This window comes from Chamaea fasciata, unplaced genomic scaffold (assembly GCF_029207755.1).
Source record: "Chamaea fasciata isolate MVZ Bird 193981 ecotype frontalis unplaced genomic scaffold, bChaFas1.0.hap1 SCAF_32, whole genome shotgun sequence".
NCBI lineage: Eukaryota > Metazoa > Chordata > Aves > Passeriformes > Sylviidae > Chamaea > Chamaea fasciata.
Genome location: NW_027094117.1, coordinates 2,066,219 through 2,089,338, shown reverse-complemented (window position 1 = coordinate 2,089,338; position 23,120 = coordinate 2,066,219). Strand labels below are relative to the sequence as shown.

Below are 23,120 nucleotides of genomic sequence, written 5' to 3'. Positions count from 1 at the left end.
AAGGAGGAGACGAAGGCTCTCGGTCTGAGGTTCCAGCAGGGTAGGTTTATTGCTGAAGGGTTCAGGAGCTGAGGAGAGCTGCCAGCAGGAGTGAACACGGTTTTTAAACAGGGGTGGAACAGTGGGTGGACACAACAGCATGACCAATCAGAATTCAACAGGGCAGGAGTGCAGGGAGGGACTTTCAAAGCCCACAACCAATGGGGTGGTAGAGGGGGTGGATACAATTTGAACTGACTAATAGGGCTTCGAGGATTAGGGGAATTGCAGGGAGGGGGCACGGCAAGGGGTTGGGACAACCAGGGCTTGACAGAGAGGGTTCTGGAGGAAGGGGTAGGATTAACTTGCTAGATAGAAAAAGGGAGGGAACGACCTTAGGGCTGAACCAGCTCCGGGAAGAACGGTGGGGAACTCAGGTACAAACCACTGGGAGAAACATGCACCACAACATGCTAGCCAGCAAATTCTTAAGGCACTTAGAGTCTGTTTACTTAAAACTAAAGTCTAAACTACATATTTATGTGGTTTAATATATTTTAATTTCTCTAAAGGCTTTAATTCAATCCCTGTATCTTTCTCCCTCCCTGGAGAACCCGGGGGGGGGGGGGGTGCACTTCGACATCTCCTTGTTGATTCATGTAGATTCCCTTAATAGCTTTGTTAATTTTTTGTTGAGTGCATTGGAGCAAACAAGGCATCATGATTCGCTTAAATGTGCAATCCCATTTTTAGAAATCTTTTCATCCATGATGTCAAATTCCCTCCATCAAACAGGCTATCTAACCAAGTCCCATTGATAAAAACAGGGCAGGAGACCTTTCCTCTTTTTTAACACCCTTATTGGAATCAGCTCAGGGTGGGGGCCCGACGGGTCGCGCGCACACCGCCGCTGCTCCCAGAAGCGACTCGGGGGAGGAGGTGTGCAGCTCTTCCCACTGGAGTGCAATGCAGGCAGAGCCGGGACTTCTGTCCTCGCGGGAACACCCGGAGTCGCTGTTGGCTCGAAAGTCCAGGGGTGTCTCTCTGGGTCAGTCTCATGCTGGTCATGGCGGGGAGGGCAAAGCTGGGGGATGATGCCCCTCTTTCCCGACTGCAACATGTGCTCTTTGGTTTTCTATTCCAAGCATTGACTCATTGTCTGTCAGAATTTTTCTGTCAGGATGGTGTTGTGCCGGTGGCTGATTTGCATTCACGTCCTGTCACCATCCTGGGGAGCAGCAGGGCCTGACCGTGACTGGACGGAAAGGGAAACACTTACAGGGGGTTACCGGGGACACTGAACTGCCAACACAGAACACTGAACTGACAACCTGGAACACAGCAACATGGAATACTGAACCACAACTTCAGTCATTTCTGGGGTAGGGCTTATTTATCTCACCATCATTAACTCCAATTTTTGATACACCTTCCTTAAGTTGTTGTATGCTTTTGCGGATAGATTCTGAGTGATCAGACAAATTCATACAACACATTCCCTCAAAATCTTCACATTCATGTCCCTGTGCTAATAAAAGAAAAATTGCAGCCCTTTTTTACAAAATTGCGTGCCTGTTACTTAATGCAAGAGAAGTAAAATTGAACTCCTTACTCAGCCAACGCCCCAATTTACATTGGGTGTTAGCAGAGTAAGTTTTCCAATGCTACGTGGTCCACCTACAATATGTGCTGGGATAGCAGGCTAAGTTCTGTCATCACAAATAAAAATATTTGTCATGGCAATTGATAGGAAATGTTACTGATTGCAGACTGCACTAAAGCAGTATGATTACATCAAAAGCTCTGATTTTTATATATATCATGATAGGGAGAAATATCTTTAACCAAAGCTTGATTTTTTTCCTGTGTAATTAAATTTGGCACAAAAGGTCATTTTCACGGAACCAAAGATTTCTAATTTTTAAGGTTCGAGAGATGCCTTGGGAAGGTGAGGAACCCACCAATCCCACTCATCTACTGGGGTCCAAGATCCTATATAGCTGTTTCTATATATATATACCTTGCATGGCTTCATCAATTTCTTTTGGAATTGGCCAGTTGTCCACTGGTATACCAACTAAACTGGTGGAAAATGGTTTTTCTGGGGTTGTGTAAGACAAACATAGTATCTAAACCTTAAGCATTAGCTAAAGCTACCCAAATATTTGTTCTAGGTTGACCAATGGGTAAATCTGTGCTACTAAAAGCAAGCAAAGCAAAAGAGCAAAAGCATACAATTGATCCCCATGCTGACCAACAGAAGGTTCTACATTACTACTGATTCCCACACTAAATCCCAAAGTTCACAGCCTCCAATGGCTGAAACACACGACAGCAGGTGCCAGCTGGAGTCTCTGCACAGTTCACGTCTGTGTGCTCTCTTCTTTGCCTGCAGAGTGGTCAGTGTTTTTCTGTGCTTGATATGTCCTTCACATTCTTTGTTGGAATAATTCACCTGGGTTCTAAATCTGCAGAAATGGAAGCAAGCCCCTTTGCCCCAAGTTAATAGAGGAAGTGGACCTTCAATTTGTCCTGTCTCTGGATTTCTGAGCTAAATGATTTTCTTTTAATTTTCCCTGTGTACCAATGTACAATTGGACTTAAAGATATATCCACTGACAGATGGATATTTTGTATTTCTCAAAAAATGAGTATTTGATAAGATTTGTTTACTATAATCACAAGCTCTTCAATTGTCATGAGTTGACTGCTCCTGTAGATACAGGGGGTTGCACCAGCTGATAGACTGCACATGTATTTATGTTTGCTTTAATTTGGTACCTGGAAATACAAACATTGCATAAGTGCATAGGTACTCTGAAAAAATGTATGACTCTTAAGAACTGATAGCAATCAGGAAAAATTCAGGTATAACAATTAAGAATATTTCAGATGAAAAGCGTAATTAATGGTTGTTAACGATAACACGTGTGAAATCGGATAATTATTAATTACTAAAATATTGCACTATCATCTCAGAGTCTGCAAACAGCTTATAGAATCTTTTTCCAGTGAGGACCAGGACACCCTTTCCCTGGCAAGGTGCTCAAGTGCACTCCAAAAATCGGTCCAGCTGTCTTACTTATAAGGTCAAATTGCCAAGTGAAAGTGACTTGAATTTATTTTTGATGCAAAAAACATCGGAGCTTGTTGGCAGAACATCCATCCAGACAAAGTGAAGGGTCTGGCCAGGACTCAAGCTCTAAACTGGAGTGATGTCCCTTAATACATTTTTTAAAACAAGGCTCTTAACAATCGACATTATAAAATGCTTAAACAGTTAAAAAATAAAAGGAAGGATCTTGAAGTTCACATGTCTTTTGGATAATTAGAAAAAGGATATTCAAGCATATTAAAAAAATCAGCTGTAAGTTAGGAAAATTAACAAATTTACATTATATAATTAATACATAAACACTAATCATCTTAGGAAGTTGAAATAACACCTTTCTAAACTATCATACTTATGACCTACAAAAAACCCCACTAAAACAGCTTACGACGTGGATTTGTGAAATTGTACCAAGCAATAAAACCTTTCATGAAACCAAGGATGTGGTAAACTGCATCTTCTTCCATCCCCAAACAGGTGTTTACCAATATTTCATCACAGCTGTTTCGGTCAAAGTGTCTTCTCTCTAAAAATAATTAAACTTTGCAAATAAGATGAGCATATTTTAACAGAGCTTCAGGTAATTCTAAAATCAAACAGTGCTTAATATGAATAAATTTTGACAGAGTTTTAAATTATATGAAAGAATTTTTAAATTATATGAGCTAATAAAAGTTACATGTAATAAAACCTTAAATTAATAGGATATAGACTTAATATCATCTAAATTCTATAAAAATTAAACTTGTCAAAACTTAAAAATAACCTGAATTTAACAGGGCCCAAACTTAACAGAACTTAAAACAACATAATTCAACTGACCAATACTTAGCCTATACTTAAACCAAACCACACAGAAATTAATCTTGACAGAATATTAAAATATAACTTAACTCAGACATAAATACACTAAGTGACTCCAAGTAAAATTTCACTCTACTTTACTCCCCATTGCGATAAGTTTCTGTACAATGAAGGGGCGAATAGCTGCTTCAGGTCCTTTAACTGTAATCGTGCATCTACTTTGTAGACATCCGGTGACTCCCCCAGTTTCTGTAGGAGGATCTAAAGGTGTCACCAAAGTCCAGCCCCTTGGCCAGCACAGATGAGAAATCACTGTGACCTGCGCTCCTGAATCCAGGAGACCTGTAACTCTGATTGTTTTGTTAATATAGATCAGACTACAAGTTAGGTATTGTTCTGTTTGGTAGTGGCTACTTTCCCTACGACCGGACTGAAGGAGCCTGGAAGGGATGCTAGACAGAGGTTTGGAGTGGCACTGCTTGGCATGGTGTCTTTTCTTTTTACATCTTGGACAGCAGAAAGGTGGGTTTGAGTTTTGTGCTGGCTCTGCAAAACTTTGATATGTGTCCAGGCTTCCCACATCGGAAACACAGTCTCTTGTCATTCTGTGATGTCTTGTTGTTTTGCTGAAGTGCTGAGCTGAGAACTTCAAGGGCTTTTACTGATTTTTCACCCCTTGCTTCTGCTTGAGGTGTTACCTTTAGAGCAGCAATAGTCTTTGTAATATATGGTGAAATTTCTTTTTCTCTACAAACCTAGATCATTTGATGTATAGAAGGCTGTGGATCATGCAAGGCTCTAATTATTTGTTTACTTTCTTCACTAGTATTAACAAAGGCAAAATTTTGAAGCAGATAAAGACATGCCAGGTCATCCTTGCATTGTCTCTCTATTGCATCTATCAGGCAATCTACGAATGTAAGAAATGGCTCTGATGTTCCTTGCTTTATTTCTGTATAAGTCCTTTCAGGGATTCCCACCAGCTGAGTCAACAGCAGAGCTTTGCAAACAGCATTTTCAATGTATTCATGATTCGGTGGTTTCCACCTTGATTGACACCCCCTCTGGCATCGGTAACTGGCAAAGCTAAAAGCGATCCTTCAGCCAAATTAAAGTCCTTGTCTTTGATTGCTTGGCGTCTGACTGCTGCCCAGTCTGTTAGAGACAGATGCTGAGTCCTTCTCGGAGGGTGCCTTGACTCAGGCAGAGCTGGGCGGTGTACCTGGTCAGGGGACAGAAAGTCTCTTTCCCAGTTTGAGTCCGCTATATCTGAGATAGATGAATCCGAATCATTGTCTGAAACAATATCACTGGTGCCTCCCCTCTGATCCATAACAGCCCTCTGGTGTCTTCCATCAATGCCTTGTCCTGGTGTCCCGTCATGTTCCCTCCTCATTCCCCTCCTTGTTGACACGTTATTGTTGTGGCCCATGTCCAGTGCTGGGGTTGGGAGGGTGGGAGCAGCCCAGGGGGTGTGAGGAGACACTTTGGGTGATGTGGAGGGCGATGACAACCGCAGGCACAGTCAGCAGGATGGCGTGGTGTCTGCAGGATGGCGTGGTGTCTGCAGGATGGCGTGGTGTCGGCAGGATGGCGTGGTGTCAGCAGGATGGTGTGGTGTCAGCAGGATGGCGTGGTGTCAGCAGGATGGCGTGGTGTCGGCAGGTGGTGTCAGCAGGATGGCGTGGTGTCGGCAGCATGGCGTGGTGTTGGCAGGATGGCGTGGTGTCAGCAGGATGGCGCGGTGTCGGCAGCATGGCGTGGTGTCGGCAGCATGGCGTGGTGTCGGCAGCATGGCGTGGTGTCGGCAGCATGGCGTGGTTCAGCGCTGGGGTGACGTGAATCGGATGTGCTGGGCCCCTTCCACGTTCAGGGGGATTCACGTGGCGCGACAACGGCGGCACTGACGCTGCTGGAGATGTTTTTGGCTCCGAGGCACGGTACGGGCTGGGTGGTGGGTCGGGGCGCGCAGCAACTTCCGCACGGTCCCTTGTGTGCTGAGCATGGGCGGTGGCTTCCAGGGGTGTCCCCATTAACAGTGGATTTTATCCATAAACCATAAATGCATATTCATATCCTTATCTATAGGTTTTCCAATTAACTAAGAACACAAATCTAAAACATTCTTTCTACACCAGTCTAAAGCTAATTTTGAAAGTACATAAAACTACAAAAAACTGTGAAGGATGGTATCAATCCTTACACAAAAACCTACGCATATAGCATCTCTATTAATGTAAAAGGTTCTATCTCATTCACGTAAAAATTGTACCTGTTCTATCTAGTACTGTGAGCGATGTTTTTGTTATGTGTAAAGCCAAATCACCAGGCCTTAGGGCTCTGGGCTACCTAGCAAATTCTTAAGGCACTTAGAGTCTGTTTACTTACAACTAAAGTCTAAACTTCTACTTCATATTTACATGGCTTAATATATTTTAATTTCTCTAAAGACTTTAATTCAACCCCTGTATCCTTCTGTCCCCCTGGGGAACCCAGTGGGGCATGCACTACATCTCCTCTCTAATCCCCAGGATGGAGCCGGGGTAGGTCGGGCTGGGGCAGCTCTGGGCTCTTGGCCCGGCCTGGGCACCCCCCCCTCAAATTTCCCTGGTGGCTTAGAGGGGTCCCTGCACATTTTGGGGATCGCTGGGTGCCGTGCTGGGGTTCAGGTGTCTCCCAAGGAGTCTGAGAGTGGGGTGACATAGGGGGGACACATGGGGCTCCCCATTCTCGATCCATCCCAGGACGGTTCTGCCTCCATCGCCAATCATGGTCCACCCACAGGGTGCCCCCAGGTCCCTCCCCACTGCCCCCCCATAACTGGGACTGGGTCTAACTGGGAAGCTTTACTGGGAACACTGGGAGCAGCCGGGCAGGGACAGAGTGACAGCGGGGCTGGGGGGACACACGACCCCCCAAAAATCAGCACGGGGACAGAGTGGGGGGTCCCGGCCGGGCCCGAGGCCACGGGGAGGGGCAGCGGCCGCCAGCGGCTCAGGAGCTCTGTGGGCAGAGAAAAGGGGGTGACACCGGGCCGGGGGCCCCGGGGGGAGCACACACGCTCCGGCCATGGGGGACCACCAGCCCCGGGACCCCCCCTCACCTTCTTGCGCAGGTAGAAGCCCAGCCCCAGCGCCAGGAACACTGAGCCCAACATGAAGCCCCCGATCCCCGTCAGCATCTTGCTGCGGGCGGCATCCAGCGGCATCTCTGGAGGGGCCGTGGGGCTCAGAACCCCCCAAAACCTCTCACAGACACCCCAAGCCCCTCCAAGTTCCCTCCTGCTTTCCCCCAGCCCACCCAGGAGCCCCTGAAACCTCCTCCCAACCCCTTCCCGGCCTCCCCACCACCCACCAAAGCCCCTCCTGTCCCTCTCGGCATCCCACAACCCCCTCCCACTTGCCTCCCAGGACCTCCAAACCCTCTCCCAGTCCCTTCCCAGCCCCTCCAGGACTCTCCCACACCCCTCCCAGTCTCTTCCCAGAACAACCAACCTCAGCCCGAGCCCCTCTTTCCCATCGCCCAGCTCCTCCCAGCCCCTCCAGCCTCACTCCGATCCCTCCCAGTTCCACCCAGCACCCCCAAACTCCCTCCCGGCGCCCACCAGCACCCCCACAACCCCATCCCATCCTCCCCAGCATCCTCCAAACTCCTGCCCAGCCCTTCCACAGCCCCCCAGCCCCTCTCCCACTTCCCACCGGCCTCTCCCCAGCTCCCTCCCAGTCACTCCCAGCACATCCCAGTGCCTCTGCCAGCCCGGCCAGTGGCTCCCCCGTACCCCAGTGCCGGCTCAGGGGCTGCTCCAGGCTGACCTGCTCCACTTGGCACGTGTAGGTGAGCCCGTGCCGGGGCCGCGTTTCCAGCAGCACCAGCAGCTGATGGGTCCAGTCCCCGTTGGGGACCACGTCGGTGGCCACCACGTGTCCCGACAGCTCCTGCTGGCCCTGGAACCACCTCACCTGGATGTGGGCGGGGTAGAAATCCATCACGGAGCACAGCAGGCCTCTGGGGCCGGCCTGGGAGCTGAAGGGCAGCAGCGAGATGGAAACGCTGGGGGGCACTGGGAGAGAGCGGGGACACACTGGGATCAGCTGGGGGAAACTGGGAGAGAGAGGGGAGGGGCGGTGTGGGCTTGGGATGGACTGGGAAGGACGGGGAGGGACTGGGAATGAAGTGCGCGGCGCTGGGAGGCCGAGTCCAGCGCGGGGAACTCGGCGCTGAGAGTCTGCCTGGCAACTGGTGAGTCATCAGAGAGACGCGCTCTCATTGGCTGAGAGGCGTCATCTCCACGCGGGGCCGGGATGAACGCGCGGGGGAACACTGGGATGGACTGGGATGGACTGGGAGACCACGGGTTTCACTGGGATGGACAGGAGTCCCCGGGGACGGTCCCAAGGAGGGCTGACGCCTCTGGGGTGATTCGCAGGGAGGTTTTGAGGAACTCCAGGGTCATTGCCAGGGCAGGGCCCCGGGGGACACGCTCTGCCCTACGCTCACCTTTGCGCTCCACGCTGAACGGGGCACAAATCATGTAGTTCTGCCGGCAGCAACTGTCCCCAAAACCCCGTATGTATTCCATCCATTTCGGGTCGCTGTTCCATGCCGGGCCCACTTCTCCCCCCAGGGCGTGTAGCCCACGAAGCGCCCCACGTCGCTGTCGAATATCGTGTTCTGCTCCCGGTTGTAGATGTGACGAACCTCACTTTCTCCGTGCCGTTAATGAAGTGACACTCGGCCTTATGCACCTCCTGGAACACCGCTGAGTGTGCAGGACACAGGTCAGGGGGTGCCCCCCCAGCACCCCCAGAGCTCCGGGGCCAGCCCGGATCCCCACTCCGCACCCCTGTGCCCCACGGCCGCCATGGGACCCTCCTGCCCGCGCTGCGGCTTCCCCTTTCCCACCCTTCCCCCCACTTCCCCTTTCACACCCTCTCCCTTCCCCTCCCACCTCCAGCCACGCCGCAAATCTATTTTGGGGTCCCGTTCCGCTTATTTGCGCTTTTCCCGCCTTTCCCCACATTTTAAACACAATCCCCCCAATTTCCAGCCCTCTCCCGCTCACTTTTCGTGTCCCACCCTCCCCTTTTCCCCTTTTTCCCACCCTCTCCCAGCCCTCCCTCACCTTCCCCCGACCCTCAGCCCATGACGCTCTTCCTTTCGGGGGTCCCCTACTCCCCCTCCCCCGGCTCCATTCCGGGCTCCCCCCTTTGCCCCCTTCTCCCCCCCTGCCCCACCGCCTCCCGCCCCCCGCTCACCCGACAGCCCCGCGCCCGCAGCCGGGGGCGCTCCCAGCACCACCAGTGCCACCAGTCGGGCCCCAGCTGCCGCCACTCGCCCCATGGCCAGCGCCGGCCAGGGGCCGCCAGCCCCAAAGCAGCCGCGCTGCCCGGGGAGCACCAGCCCGGACACAGCGCGGGCTCAGCAGCAGCAAAGCCGCGCGCTCTGATTGGCCGAGAGCACTTTTGGGAGCCGATTTTCCCCAGGCTCTACCCGGCCAGTGATGAGGCCCAAAAACACCAACTCGCGCTCTCATTGGCTGCAGCGCGCCCCGCCCGTGTTGGGATTGGCTGAGCGGGTTCCGGGCCGCCGCAGCCCCGCCCCGGGGTTTTTTGGGTGGTTTTGGGGGTTTTTGGGCACGGCGGAACCCCGGGCTGCGGGGCAGGTGGGAGCTCAGGTGTGGCCAGAAATGTGTCGGCAGGTGCGGCGCGGGATGTGGGCGGTGCCCGTGGCCAGGGCTGAGGCCGGCCCGGTGCCGGGCACCCACCACAGCCGCTCTGTCCCTGCCCCCGCAGCCGCGCGGGGCACAGCAAATGGCACCCCGCATCACCGAGGGCCCTGACACCGCCCGTGTCACAAAGGGCCACACCCGGCCCCCAACAGCAGAGGGACAGACTGGAAGCGCCCGGAGCAGCCCCGGCCTTGTGGCCTTGTAGCCCGTGCCGTGCCCAGAGCCCCGGGAGGCTTTGGCCACGGTGCCCCCGACAGCCCCAGCCCCGCCCCGCAGAGCCCTGGGGCTGCAGCCCGGGCTGACCCTGCGGGCCCCCAGAGATGCCGCCGGACGCTGCCCACAGCAAGGTGCTGACGGGGATCGGGGGCTTCGGGTTGGGCTTGGTCTTCCCGGCACTGGGGCTGGGCTTCTACCTGCGCAAGAAGGTGAGGGGGGCTCCTTGGGGTCGTGTCCACCCTCCCCCGCAGCGTGTGTGCTCCCCCCGGGGCCCCCGGCCCGGTGTCACCCCCTTTTCTCTGCCCACAGAGCTCCTGAGCCGCCGGCGGCCGCTGCCCCTCCCCGTGGCCTCCGGCCCGGCCGGGCCCCCCTGCTCCGTCCCCGCGCTGATTTGGGGGGATCATGTGTCCCTCCAAGCCCTGCTGTCACTCTGGTTGCCACCCAGACGATCTCAGTGCTCCCAATAAAGCTTCCCAGTTCGCCCCAGTCCCAGGGAGCAGCTGGAGCAGCTGCCCCAGAACCTCCACCAGGGTCTCCCAGTGCAGCTGGAGCTGCTCGGTCTGGGGTCCCCAAAGCCCTCAGCAAGCCCCAAGGCCCTCCCAGGAACCCTCAACTCCCTCAAACCCAGCATCCCCCACAGCCCCTGCAAGTTCCCCCCATGGCACCAGCCCTGGCCACGTCCCCACATGTCACTGGCCATGTCCCACCATGTCCTCACCCACGACTGTCTCCCCACCATGTTTCCATCCCTGTCATTGTCCCCCACATCCTTATCTGTGCCCGTGTTCCCCCCGTGTCCCCATGAATGGCCACGTCCCACTCAAATGTCCATGTGCGCCCATGCCACTCTCCATGTCTCTGTCCCACCATGTCTATGTCCTCCCATCATCCCAACCACGTCTCAGTTCAATGACTCTATTTTTACCCCAGCGTTGGATATTTTAAATGGATGAAGAGAAATGAAAAGCAAATCAAGGCCAAAAGAAAAGGATTTCCCTGTCCATGCCGGCTGAGGATCCACATTCTTGGGTGGGAGGGAAGAACCTTTTATGGAGGGGTTCCCACCCCACTGCCTCCAAAATCTTGGTCTTGGCCCCAGATCATCACCATGTGGCTGCACAAGATGCCCTCGGGCAATAGGAAATCAAAATCGTGTGGAATCCCTGAGGTTGGAAAAGATCTCGAAGACCATCCAGTATTCCTTGATGCCACCAAAAGATAGGACTGAACAAAAAAAAATTTTCTGGGGTTGAAAGTCAACAAATCCACTCTCCCCAAGGAATTGCCAATGTCAGTCTGCGTCACAAGGGATGTTTCTGCCCCTGTGTTCATCCAGGTGCCCACGGGGAGACAGGAAGATGTGGATCCCCCACAGCCAGGTGTCTTCCCAACATGGATCACCAGGACCACGGATCACCAGGGCTCTGCCCAATGGGGGTCACTGGGGATCATCCAATGCCGATCCTCCCATGGGGGATGGAGCTGGAGCAGCGCACGAAGCTCTTCCCGCACTCGGGGCACTCGCAGGGCTTCCCTTAGTGCTGCCTCCGTTGGTGTCTGGTCAAGATAGAGCTACTGGAGAAGCTCTTCCCACACTCAGGACACTCGTAGGGCCTCTCCCCAGTGTGGATGCGCCGGTGGACAGTGAGGGTGGAGTTTTGCTTGAAACCCTTCCCGCAGTCAGGGCAGCGGAAGGGCCTCTCCTCCGTGTGAATGTGCTGATGTTTGAGGAGATTGGAGCTCCTTGCAAACCTCTTCCCACACTCAGGACACTCGTAGGGCCTCTCCCCGGTGTGGATGCGCTGGTGTTTTCTCAGGTCAGAGCACAATCCAAAGCACTTCCCACATTCCAAGCAGGTGTAGGGCCCTTCCCCCGTGTGGATCACTCGGTGCCGGACGAGACTGGAGCTGTCTCTGAAGCTCCTCCCACATTCCCCACACACGTATGGTTTTTCCCCACTGTGGATCATCTGGTGTTTCCACAGGGTAGAGCTGTCTCTGAAGCTGTTCCCACATTCCCCACACTCGTAGGGTTTCCCCAGTGTGGATCATCTGGTGTTTCCACAGGGCGGAGCTGTTACTGAAGCTGTTCCCACACTCCCCACACTTGTAGGGTTTTTCCCCAGTGTGGATCCTCTCATGTCTCCTCAGGTTACTGCTGTGGCTGAAGCTCTTCCCACATTCCCCACACTCATAGGGCCGTTCCCCACTGTGGATCCTCTGGTGTCGGATCAGGCGGGAGCTGTTGCTGAAACCCTTCCCACATTCCAGGCACCTGTGGGGCTTCTCCCCTCCATGAGGCTTCTGCACCAGTTCTGAGCTCCGGCTGGATCTCTGGCCGCCCTCCTGGCACAGGGCGGGTCTTTCCTCCTCGCAGCTCCCTGGGCTGGGTTTGCAGCCCCTCCTCTGGAGGGATCTCCGGGGCTTTTCCTCCTTCTCCATCTGGGCACTCCTTGGGAATGACAAATCCTGGTTTAGGGAGAAAACAAGAGGAGAGCACCTTAGGCTGGGGGTTCCTCCTTGCCCAAGTTATTCTCAAAAAGTCAGCGGCCACCTTGTGTCTGTGAAAACCTCCAAAACACCAAGATTCAGCCTAGAACTCCTCCAAACATCGACACAGATCAAAAACTCCCCACACATCGAGACTCAGACAAAAACTTTTCTATAACATAAAGATTCAGCCCCTCGCAAAACCTCCCCCCTCCCACCTCCCCAAATTCCCCTCGCGGGGGCGCTGCGGCCGAGGGCGGGGCGCACGTGGGGTCCAGGGGGGCACCGCTGGGACCTGCGGGTCTGCCTGGCAACTGGTGAGTCATCAGCGCCGCGCGCTCCCATTGGCTGAGCCTGCCCGAGGGGTGGGGCTGCAGCAACGGGGGAGACCCTGCTCCAGGGGGGATGTCCCGCAAACGGGGAACCCCCATGAAAGGGAGAAGAGGAAAGTGTCTTTACAAACAGATGCTGCGAATCTGCTTGGGGATAGGGCCAGGCACTCGGACATATGGAAGGGACAGAAGAAGGCATCAGTTCCAGAAAATATTAACTGACCACGCAGCCTGCTGCTCTTGTAACATTAATTTTGAAGAATTAAAGATTTTAGTTAAACCAGATATTGCTGAAGTAAGACAGATAGACTTCCCTTTTGATAAGCAGAAGCCGGATTTAAGGAACTGATAAATCATGAGGCCTGTCAACTTATGTTTGTGTATTCTGACTAATCAATAGGCTTCAAGAAGGACAATGAATTCAGAAATCAAATACTCCTGGGAAAACAGGATTCAGATGTCACACAACACTAAAAGGTTAAAAAGTCAAAGCGAAGAAGACTCACTTACTTCATCATTTTGAGACCCTGCCCCATAAAAAAGACCACTGACCCATTTCAAAGAACAAACCATGCATGCTTAATAGCTTTTGGCTAATTACCATACGAAGCGGGGAATGGGATGTACTAAAGTCATGAATATACATTTGTGTTTTGGGTATTCAATCCTTCTGTACATAGAAGGACCCTGTGATCTTCTGTAGGTGCGCGTGTGTTTGGGAGCTATCCCGCACGCTGCCCGGCGTCGTCATTAAACGTACACTTCCTAACTTTAAACTGTTAGAGAGCCTTTTGTCCGTCATAGTTGGATATCGGCATTAGGGCGATATTCATATTTTTTTAATAATTCACTCTGCCAAGGTCCTGCTAAATTCATCAACTGCGACAAGAAGAACAAAGACTGAACAGAGCTGTGACTATCGTTATCTATACAGAAGTGGGGTGCATATTAAGGGAGGTATGTCGTAGGTGGATTGGGAAGTCTGTACCTCTCAAGTTCTTCAGCCAATGGGGAAAAGAAGTAAAGGAAAATTAGGATGAAAAGGAGGCTGCGTTCTCCAACAATTGGAGAGATCCCATGGGAAATGTCCCACGGCCTCTCCATGTTTTTATGAATGAGATTACTCTTACAGGACTCCTCTGCCTACTTTGTGGACACAAACCCCTGGTGATGTCAATTTTTCCACACACCTTGGGGCTCCTCTGGAATTCCTTCCACCGTCCGGGGCGGCGGGCAGTGAGTGGAGCTGAAGGTGCCTCACCCAGTTTGGGTGATCGGCTCCCTGGGGTGGCGGCGGCACCGGAGGTTTGACTGGGGACCCCAGAGTGTCCAGGAGACAGATCAGCAGTGACACATCAGGGGGGTCTGTGAAGAGTCGGCAGGGAGAGAGCACTGAAAATCTCATCAGTGAGGACACTGGGATCTTCAGGGAGTGAACATGGCAGGGCACCCATGGAGGGTGGAAAAGGGAAAGCCAGGAAGGCGTCCTGGCAAAAGGGATGACTATCGCAAAATAACTCTGAAGGGTCCCTTGGGAGAATGCTGAGGTAGTTTGCCCAGAGTTTTACCTTTCATGTTTTTCAGATTCTGCGCTGCATAGGGGTGTAGTTCTGAGCCTCAGATTAAGTGCTGCTAAGCTCTCATCACAGAGTAGGTACACAAAACAAATCCTTTTCCTGCTGAAGACCAAGGAAAACAAGCACAACTTTCAAGCCCAAATACATAAAAAACGGTGGACTAAAGAGACAAACAAGGAGCACGACACCTCACAACCTGAGGCTGTGGTTGGACAACTGGGCTCCAATATGCAAATGGCCCAAACTTAACAAAATTTAGGACCTTGTGACCAGTCGTCCATTTTGTGACCATTCTATGTCCCCCTGGAGTGTAGCCCTGGTCAGGCTCCTGCCCTGCCCAAGGTGTACCCTAAAGAGCTTTCAATAAATATCGACTTTATTCTCTAGCTCTGTGCAGTCCCTGTTACAGTTCAGCCTTCTCAAGGCATCGTTCTCCCAGAGGTAATTAAGGACATGGACACCCAGAGGGGCAATAAGGGAGGTCGAGAAAGGATTTAGACAACAGGGGATGGATGGTGTTGGTGTGCTGGGTGAGGGTGAAGGGGAGGGTGCAAGAGTTTGATCAAGGCAAGAAGCAGCAGGAGGAATCTCTGCGGTAAGAAAAAATACGATGGAAAAGAGGAGGAAGAGAGAAATACTGAGGACTGGGACATTTTTCAGCAGGGTCTTATCCTCTAAATTTGCCAGCTGCTGCAGATCCTTTGTGCCCCCAGTTTCCAGGAGAGGAAAACAAGGAGGTCAGGATCCCAGGGAGTTTCTCCGTGCTGGGGGGTGGCAGCAGCGGGCGCAGAGGTGCGGCACCGGGAGCACGGGCTGGGGGCCTGTGGGGAGCTGTGGGGCAGCCGGGGCTCAGCAGGAAGGAAGGAACAGCTGGGAAATGTGGATTACTCCGGGAAGGATCGAGATTCTCCTTTAAGGATTTTGTTTGGGTCGCTGGAGAAAGGAATGACTCTGCAGAAAGCTCAGCAGCTGTCAGAGGAGGAGCACCCACAGGCACTCAGGGGGGATGCAGGAGCGGCACAAGAAGCCCCTGGAGCACTTGGGCACAAAGGCACAGCAGGTGAAGGCAAGAAGGGAGGAGGAAAAGGCCAAGCTGAAGGCAAAGGCCATGGCAGAGTTTCTACAGCCCCGGAGGGATAAACCCCAGCGCCCAAGGGGGCCCCAGCACCGAGGGAACGGGCTCGGCCACAAGCACCTGGCACAGGCATTGCCCTCCTCGGCGGGGGAGAGCCCACCCAAACAGCCCCTGGCAAGGAAGCAGGGTTCCATCTGCAGGCCACAAGGACACTGCAGGCACACACGGCAGCACCCTCAGCAGGAGCAAGTCCAGCCCTGCATGGACATGGATTCCTGGGGCTGCCAGAGCTCCCATTCCACCAGGGACCCACCACACTGCAGCCCTTGACAACATTCAGGCTGGGGCTGCATCCACACGAGGCCTTTCCTCATACACACAGGGGCCTCTCCATCCACTCTGCATCTTAGACCTAAGGGGGGAAAATCCCAAAAATGTCTTTGATTATTCAGGGACAAGTGGGAAAGATGTGTTTTATTCAACTACTATCAGCAGATGTGGGGGATGGGTTTGAAATGCAGGAATTTTTATTTGCTCCTAATTGTGATTGTAATTTAATGGGGAGGTATTTGATGGCTATATTGGAAATGCAAATCAATATTGTAAAAGGTGAAACACAGGCCAGTTCTCTTGTACCTTTGTGTCAAATGTCTGGCAAGGCCTGTGCTGAAGTGAACCCACAAGTGTGGGCAGCCCCAGGGAAAGAGGGAAAATCAGACACCCAGCCTCTCCAAATTACTCTGCAGCAACCAGGACAAGTGGTGTCTAAAAGCAATCCCGTGTTCCAAGGGAGGGAAGGAAGGGCTTACAGCCTGATATTGAATCCCTGTAATGCAGGATGTGGATGACGTGCTTCAGTCAGGACGTCAAGAAGTGGTAGAAGAAGCCTCTGTGAATTGGCTCAATTTTCAGGCTAAAAAGCATCATGGAGTATTTGAAAAAAAACCAAAACAACCCCCAAAAAACCAAAAAAAAAAGCGCAAAAGCTGGAGAAAAAAGTTAAATATTTGGGGCATATTTTGACTGAAGGTTTGTGGTGTATGGACCCACATAGGGTCCAGGGAATCTCAGAAGTAATGTTACCCAGGACTAAAATGGAGCTGGGACAACTCTGAGGATTAATGGGGAATTGAAGGACCTGGATTGAGGATTCTCTGTTCTACTCAGAACATTGTATGACTTTTTAACCCCAGACAGCCTCAATTTTGCGGTATGGACATGAGAAAGAGAACTTGAGAAAATGAAAAAACAAAATGATTGATGCCCCAGCCATGGCTCTCCCAGACTCCCAAAAGGAATTGGAATTGTCTGTGGATGTTAAACAGGCCACGACTGACCCCGCACTGAAGGCACCGGAGCAGCAGCCAGGGCTCCACAGCGGGGGAAGCCCCTGTGCCTGCCCACAGATCCTCTGCTGGAATCGTCTGCCTGGGCACCTCCTGGGGCATCTCCACACACTGGGGGCCAAGCCTTGCTGCCACTGCTGGAGCTTCAGTGGTTTCTGTGCCTGCACTCGCCACAGGGCTGGGGAAGACAACGGGAGAATTCCACTCTGGCTCTCAATCACACTCACACACTGGGCTGGAAGGGATTACATTGTTGGAAAATATACCGGCTTTAAATTTAGGGGGTTTTGAATTTCTCTACTCAGGCTTGGTTTGCCTTTGCCCTGGGGAAAGGAATTTTAGAAGATTTTTTTTAAAAGGGATGTTACACCACCCAACAGAGATGAGTTTACCATCTCAACAGACTGGGAATAGCCCAAAAGACACCCACAAAGATAACGACCAGCAACAAAACATCAACGACCATCAGCAAACAGCAACCAACATCTACCGCAGACACTGCCCCTGGAATAGCTGGAGACACCTGGTCTGGAAAAGGCTGGTAAGGAAATCCAGGAGTGCCGACCTAATTAACATCAGAGGCAAAGAAATCCAGCTCCAATAGGAAACCAAATACTGAGAACTTCACAACTTGGAAGCAATGAAAATCAAACCTATGGATTTCTATGGGTTCAGACTGTTTAACGTTTAGGGAAAATCCAGTAAAACTCACGTGAAACATTAATTTTGAAGAATTAAAGATTTTAGTTAAACCAGATATTGCTGAAGTAAGACAGATAGACTTCTCTTTTGCTAAGCAGAAGCCGGATTTAAGGAACTGATAAATCATGAGGCCTGTCAACTTATGTTTGTGTATTCTGACTAATCAATAGGCTTCAAGAAGGACAATGAATTCATAAATCAAATACTCCTGGGAAAACAGGATTCAGATGTCACACAACACTAAAAGGTTAAAAAGTCAAAGCGAAGAAGACTCACTTACTTCATCATTTTGAGACCCTGCCCCATAAAAAAGACCACTGACCCATTTCAAAGAACAAACCACGCATGCTTAATAGCTTTTGGCTAATTACCATACGAAGCGGGGAATGGGATGTACTGAAGTCATGAATATACATTTGTGTTTTGGGTATTCAATACTTCTGTACATAAAAAGACCCTGTGATCTTCTGAAGGGGCGCGTGTGTTTGGGAGCTATCCCGCACGCTGCCCGGCGTCGTCATTAAACATACACTTTCTAACTTTAAACTGTTAGAGAGTCTTTTGTCCGTCAGAGTTGGATATCGGCATTAGGGCGATATTCATATTTTTTTAATAATTCACAGGTGTCATGGAATGATTTTCTCTGCAAACCCGGGCTGTGTGTGGATGAAATTATTTGTGTTGCACATCCTGGCCAAAATGAAGTAATGCCTTGACTCTCTAACAGTAAAAATATTGTTGGAGAGTTTTCGTTTCTCTCACAGTTTAAGTGAAAGGATTACACCATTGGAACATTTTCGGTAATATTCCTACTTTTATGTGGTCAGTTAGATTTGACCAGGGGTGTGAGAAACAATTTTTAGTCTCAGGAGAAGAAGAAACTTGATTGTTTTGGAATGTTTTTTGTGTATGTTTGTGGGAGGCTCTAAGTGATGGCAAAACTTTGGTATGGGTTTTTCGATGGGCAAAGGGACAGGGAGATGCAGAAGGGAAAATCAGGATAAAAAGGAGGCCGAGTACGACAACAACTGGAGAGACCCCACGGCAAATGCCGCACGGCCTCTCCCTTTGTTCAGGAATAAAGTCACTTTTACAGGACTCCTCGGTCTCCTCCGGGGACACAAACCTCTGGCCACGGGAATTTTCCCGCACAGCCCCGGGGACAGGGCGGCCACCTCCGTCCTCCCCGCAGGAAGCGCGACGAGGCAGCGCTGCTCCGGCACCGGCTCCTGCCGAGGCAGCGGCGGGAAGGAGACCGCGGGCAGCCGCTCCCGCAGCGCCCTCAGGCCACGGGGAACACGGCGCCGACACGGCACAAGGAACCCGCCAGAGCCCCCTGCCGCCCCCTCCGCCCGCAGCCGGCCCCGAGCCCCGGCAGAACCGAGCGCGGCTCCCACCCGCGCTGGGGCCGCCTCCGAGCTCCGCCGCCGCCTCACCGGGCTCCGGCCGCTGCCGCCGCTCCCGGGCCCGCACACACGCTCCGCCAATGGCGCCTCTGCCGAGCCACGCCCGCCCGGGGGGCGGCCCCGGGGCCGGGCTTGGCCCCGCTCGGCCCAATCGGCGCGTGAGAATTTTGTGTGACGGCAAAATCCACCAATGGAAGTGCGTCAAGGGCGGGCTCTGCACACGGCCGACACCCGCCCCGCGCTCTCAGGCCCCGCCCCCGGGCTGTGTGAGGGGAAAGCCGCAGATGAGGAGCAGCGCTGGGACGGGCCCGGGCCCGAGTCGGGATTGAGCTGGAAACACAAACAAACTTCTCCGCACCTCCCGGCCCGCCTTTCCCAGCCCGGCGTGTTCCCCGGCACCGGCTCCGAGGAAAGCCGTCACTTCTCCTGGCCCTAATTATGAGCATGAAGTGCATGGCTTTGATTTCGCCAAATAAAAGGGAAAACCCCCCAGGCCCTTGGGCTGAGTGGACGAGGGGAGAGATTTCTGGCAGAAACTTCCAAAAATCTTTTTTCCTGAGGCTGGGAAGAACAAAGCAAACCCAAGCGAGGTGGGTCCCACCCCTCAGCATCGCCCCCCTGCCGTCCCAGCTGAAGCCCTCGCCGGCTGCTCCGGGCTGGATGGGCAGACTGGGAGCGCTGGGAAGGGGCCCCGGCTCAGGGCGCAGCCCCCGGGGCAGCCCCACGGCCCCCACGGCAGCTCCAAGGCTCCGCCAGCCGGGACGGGACGTGGGAGGGGGAGCAGGGCAGGGACGGGGCTGCCGGCGCCGGGGGAACACGAGGGACACTGGGGGCACTTCGCAAGCATTTAATGCAAAAGATAAAATTGATGAGGGAGACAAAAGCAACAGCAACAGTGGCACCATAGCACGGGGGCACACAAGGACGTGTCCCATTGTAGTGGGGTGGTGCTGTCCGATGCCAGGCACCCACCAAAGCTGCTCTGTCAGTGCCCTCCACAGCAGGACAGGGGAGAGAAAATTTAACCAAGGGTTCATGAGTTAAGGAGCAAGAGAGTTTCCTCATCAAACATCGTCATGGGCAGAACAGGCTCCAAACTGGAGATATGAATTGAATTTATTGCTAACAAACTCAGAGTAGGATAATGAGAGGAAAAAACCCTTCAAAACACCATCCCCAGCTCTCCCTCCTTCCACCTCTACCTCCTACCCCGGTAGTGCAGGGACACAGGGAAGGGGGGGCCACGCTCAGTTCATGCCCCTCAGTTCAGGCTTCTTCCTCTGCTAAGGGACAGGAGCCATTCTCCTGCTGCACCCTGGGGAACTCCCACTGGACAGTTCTCCGGAACTTCTCCAACCCCAGTCCATCCCATAGGCAACAGCCCCCCTCAAACTGCTGCAGCATGGGTCCCCTGCCACGGGGTCAGTCCTTCAGAGACAGGCTGCTCCAGCGGGGGCCCCTCTGTCCACAGGGTCACAGCCTCCTGTCAGGCATCCCCCTGCTCCAGCGTTGCTCCTCCAGGGGCTGCGGGGAGATCTCTGCATCCCCATGGATCTCTAGGGGCTGCAGGGGGGTCTCTGCATCTGGCACCACTGTCTTTGGAGGCACCAGGAATAGGCTGAGCTCCGCCTGAAGCTCATCTCACATTCCCCGTTCTTGTAGGGCCCAATCCCCAGTGTGGATGTTCTGATGTCTCCTCAGCTCAAAGCTCCACCTGGAGCCCTTTCCACATTCCAAGCACCCGTGGGGCTTCTCACTGGCCTGAGCCTTCTCCACCAGCTCCAAGATCTGGCTGTATCTCCGGCCAACTCCCCAGCACAGGGGTGGGGGTCTTTCCTCCTCACAGCTCTTTGGGCTTGGTCTGCAGCCCCTCCTTGCGTGGGTGCTCGTGGGCTTTTCCTCCCCATTGGATTCCTGTGCCAGGGAGCCACTCAAAACAGCCTCTTCCACAAGATTCCGTGGCAGGGATTTCTTCTCCCTGGTCTCTGTCTGCAGCTCAGTGCCTGGAGTAAGGAAAGACAAGGAGAGGAAGGAATGAGGAAGGAAGCAGGACAGAATGACGAGAGGAAGGAAGGAGAGGATAGGATTTGCCTCTGTCAGAGGGAAGGGGAAGGAGATCCCCCCAGCCTACCCCTGGCAGGACAGCGTCGGCAGTGGGGTTGTCCTGCAGCCGGGGGTGAGGCTGGGCTGGGAGATGCAGCAGAGGAGAGGGGGAAAGGGGCAATGACTTCCTCCTCACCTTCCTCAGTATCCCAGGCATCTTCTTTTTTCCTTGCAGTCTCCTTTACCTCCATCAAGACACAGTCTGAGATTGACAAATCCTGGCTTGGGGGAAAAGGCAGGGGTGAGCACCTTGGGTTAGCTGGTCCCGCTGCCCAAGTCCCGCTCAGGAAGTCACCACCTGTTGACCACTGGGTGGGCCAAGACCCTGCTCATCTCTATCCTCCCCCACCCTGCCAGGCTGCTGAGGAACCCTAGCTTCGGGATCTCCCCATGCTGCTCTCCCCACTCCTCGCGAGCCCCAAAACCGATGTCACCCCCCACGTCCTCCGGTACTGGGCAATCACCGTGTGGATCCTCCATGATTCTCCCAGGGGACATTTGTGGCTCAACTTTCAGGTCCTGTGAGATCCAAACATCCCAGCCGTTGCAAAAGGCCCTCCAGGACACCCTCTGAGAGATGTGGGGCGAGCTTCCCCTCCCTGTTCACCTGCTGGGGCCGGGGAATCTGCGGACTCAGCAGGAGGGTGGGGGAACCACGTGGTTCTACTGCTGCTCCTTCTCTTTCTGCTCCTGTTCCTGCTCCTCCTTTTCCCCCTCCTTGTCCTCCCTCCCTCCTCTTCCTCCTGCTCCTCCTAACCACCAAACCCAGACCCCCCCTTTCCCACCCCCTTGCCCCATGGCCGCTGAAGCACTGGATGCTGTGTGGGAAACCCCCTATGAGCCCCCCAGGGATGAGCAGGGGGCTTGGGGACCCCTCCAGTGCAGATCCATCCTGCCTCCCCACCCCGAGACCCAGGGAATCACTCCAGGGATGGAATGACGGGGACAAGAAAGGACCCACATGAAACCCCTTTTCATGTCCCAGCCTCACTTTTCCCTCCCCTCCCCCATTGTTTCTCCAACCCAAAGACCCCTCCCAACTCAGTTTGGGGGTCCCACACCTCTCTCACTCTCTTTGGGGATCCCAGACCTCTCTTTCTCCCCCTCTTCTCTGCCTTCCTCATCATCCCCCCAGTCCCCACCACCCTTCTCCCCTGTGCTTGGTTTGGGGGATTCCAGGCCCCTACTGCTCAGACTGCAGGTACCATCCCCCTTGCCCTCAATTCAGGCAGCTCCTGGCAGCTTTTTTCTGGAAGGATCCCTGAGTTTTGGGATTTTTGGGATGCAGTTTTGGAGGGGGACAGCTCTGTCTGGCTTTCCCCTTCCCTGTTGTGGCCTCTCAGCTGCCCCTGACACCCCGAGGCTGCTGGGATTTCCCTCCTGGGGACAAGGATGTTCATTCCCTCCCAGGAGCCCAATGCCCGGCTGGGGGTCCAGGTCAGGGGCTCCTTGAGCAGCTGCCCCAGAACCTCCACCAGGGTCTCCCAGTGCAGCTGGAGCTGCTCGGTCTGGGGTCCCCAAAGCCCTCAGCAAGCCCCAAGGCCCTCCCAGGAACCCTCAACTCCCTCAAACCCAGCATCCCCCACAGCCCCTGCAAGTTCCCCCCATGGCACCGGCCATGGCCATGTCCCCACATGCCACTGGCCATGTCCCACCATGTCCTCACCCATTGGCTGTTTCCCCACCACATTCCCATCCCTGTCATTGTCCCCCATACCTCTGTCCATGCTCGTGTCCTCTCACATCCCCACGAATGGCCACGTCCCCATCCATGTCCACATGTCCCCATGTCAGTGTTCCACCATGTCTATATCCTTCCATGTCCCCACCCATGTCTCAGTTCAATGTCTTTATTTTTACTCCAATTTCAGATGTTTTGAAAGAATGAAAAGAAATGAAAAGCAAATCAAGGCCAAAAGAAAAGGATTTCCATGTCTGTGCTGGGTGAGGATCCACGTGCTTCAGTGGAAGGGAAGAAGCTTTTTCAGAAGGGTTTCCACCCCGCTGTCTCCAAAATCTTGGTCTTTGCCCAATCCATCACCATTTGGCTGCAGAAGAAGCCTTTGGGCCATAGAAAATCAGAATGGAATCATTGAGGTTGGAAAAGACCTCAAGACCTCAAGTGTTGCTTGATGCCACCAGAAGATATGATTGAACTCAAAAGATTTTTTGGGGGTTGAAAGACAACAAATCCACTCTCCCCAGTGAATTCCTGATGTCGGTTTGCATCCCTATGGATCTTGCTGCCCC

The 23,120-nt window shown here is 53.3% G+C and overlaps 1 protein-coding gene and 2 pseudogenes across 1 annotated transcript; 1 reads left to right on the top strand and 2 right to left on the bottom strand.

Moving 5' to 3' along the window:
• The window catches only part of LOC136303316 (zinc finger protein 850-like), a 159,020-nt pseudogene that overhangs the window by 7,885 nt on the left and 128,015 nt on the right, over positions 1 to 23,120 (top strand).
• On the bottom strand, positions 26 to 9,312 carry LOC136303367 (class II histocompatibility antigen, B-L beta chain-like). Its single transcript, XM_066207058.1, is given in 7 exon segments — positions 26 to 6,898; positions 6,999 to 7,105; positions 7,674 to 7,955; positions 8,393 to 8,497; positions 8,500 to 8,586; positions 8,589 to 8,654; positions 9,151 to 9,312. Coding segments are annotated over 7 exon segments (741 nt in total). The 5' UTR covers positions 9,236 to 9,312; the 3' UTR covers positions 26 to 6,889.
• On the bottom strand, positions 10,515 to 12,629 carry LOC136303339 (zinc finger protein 345-like; annotated as a pseudogene).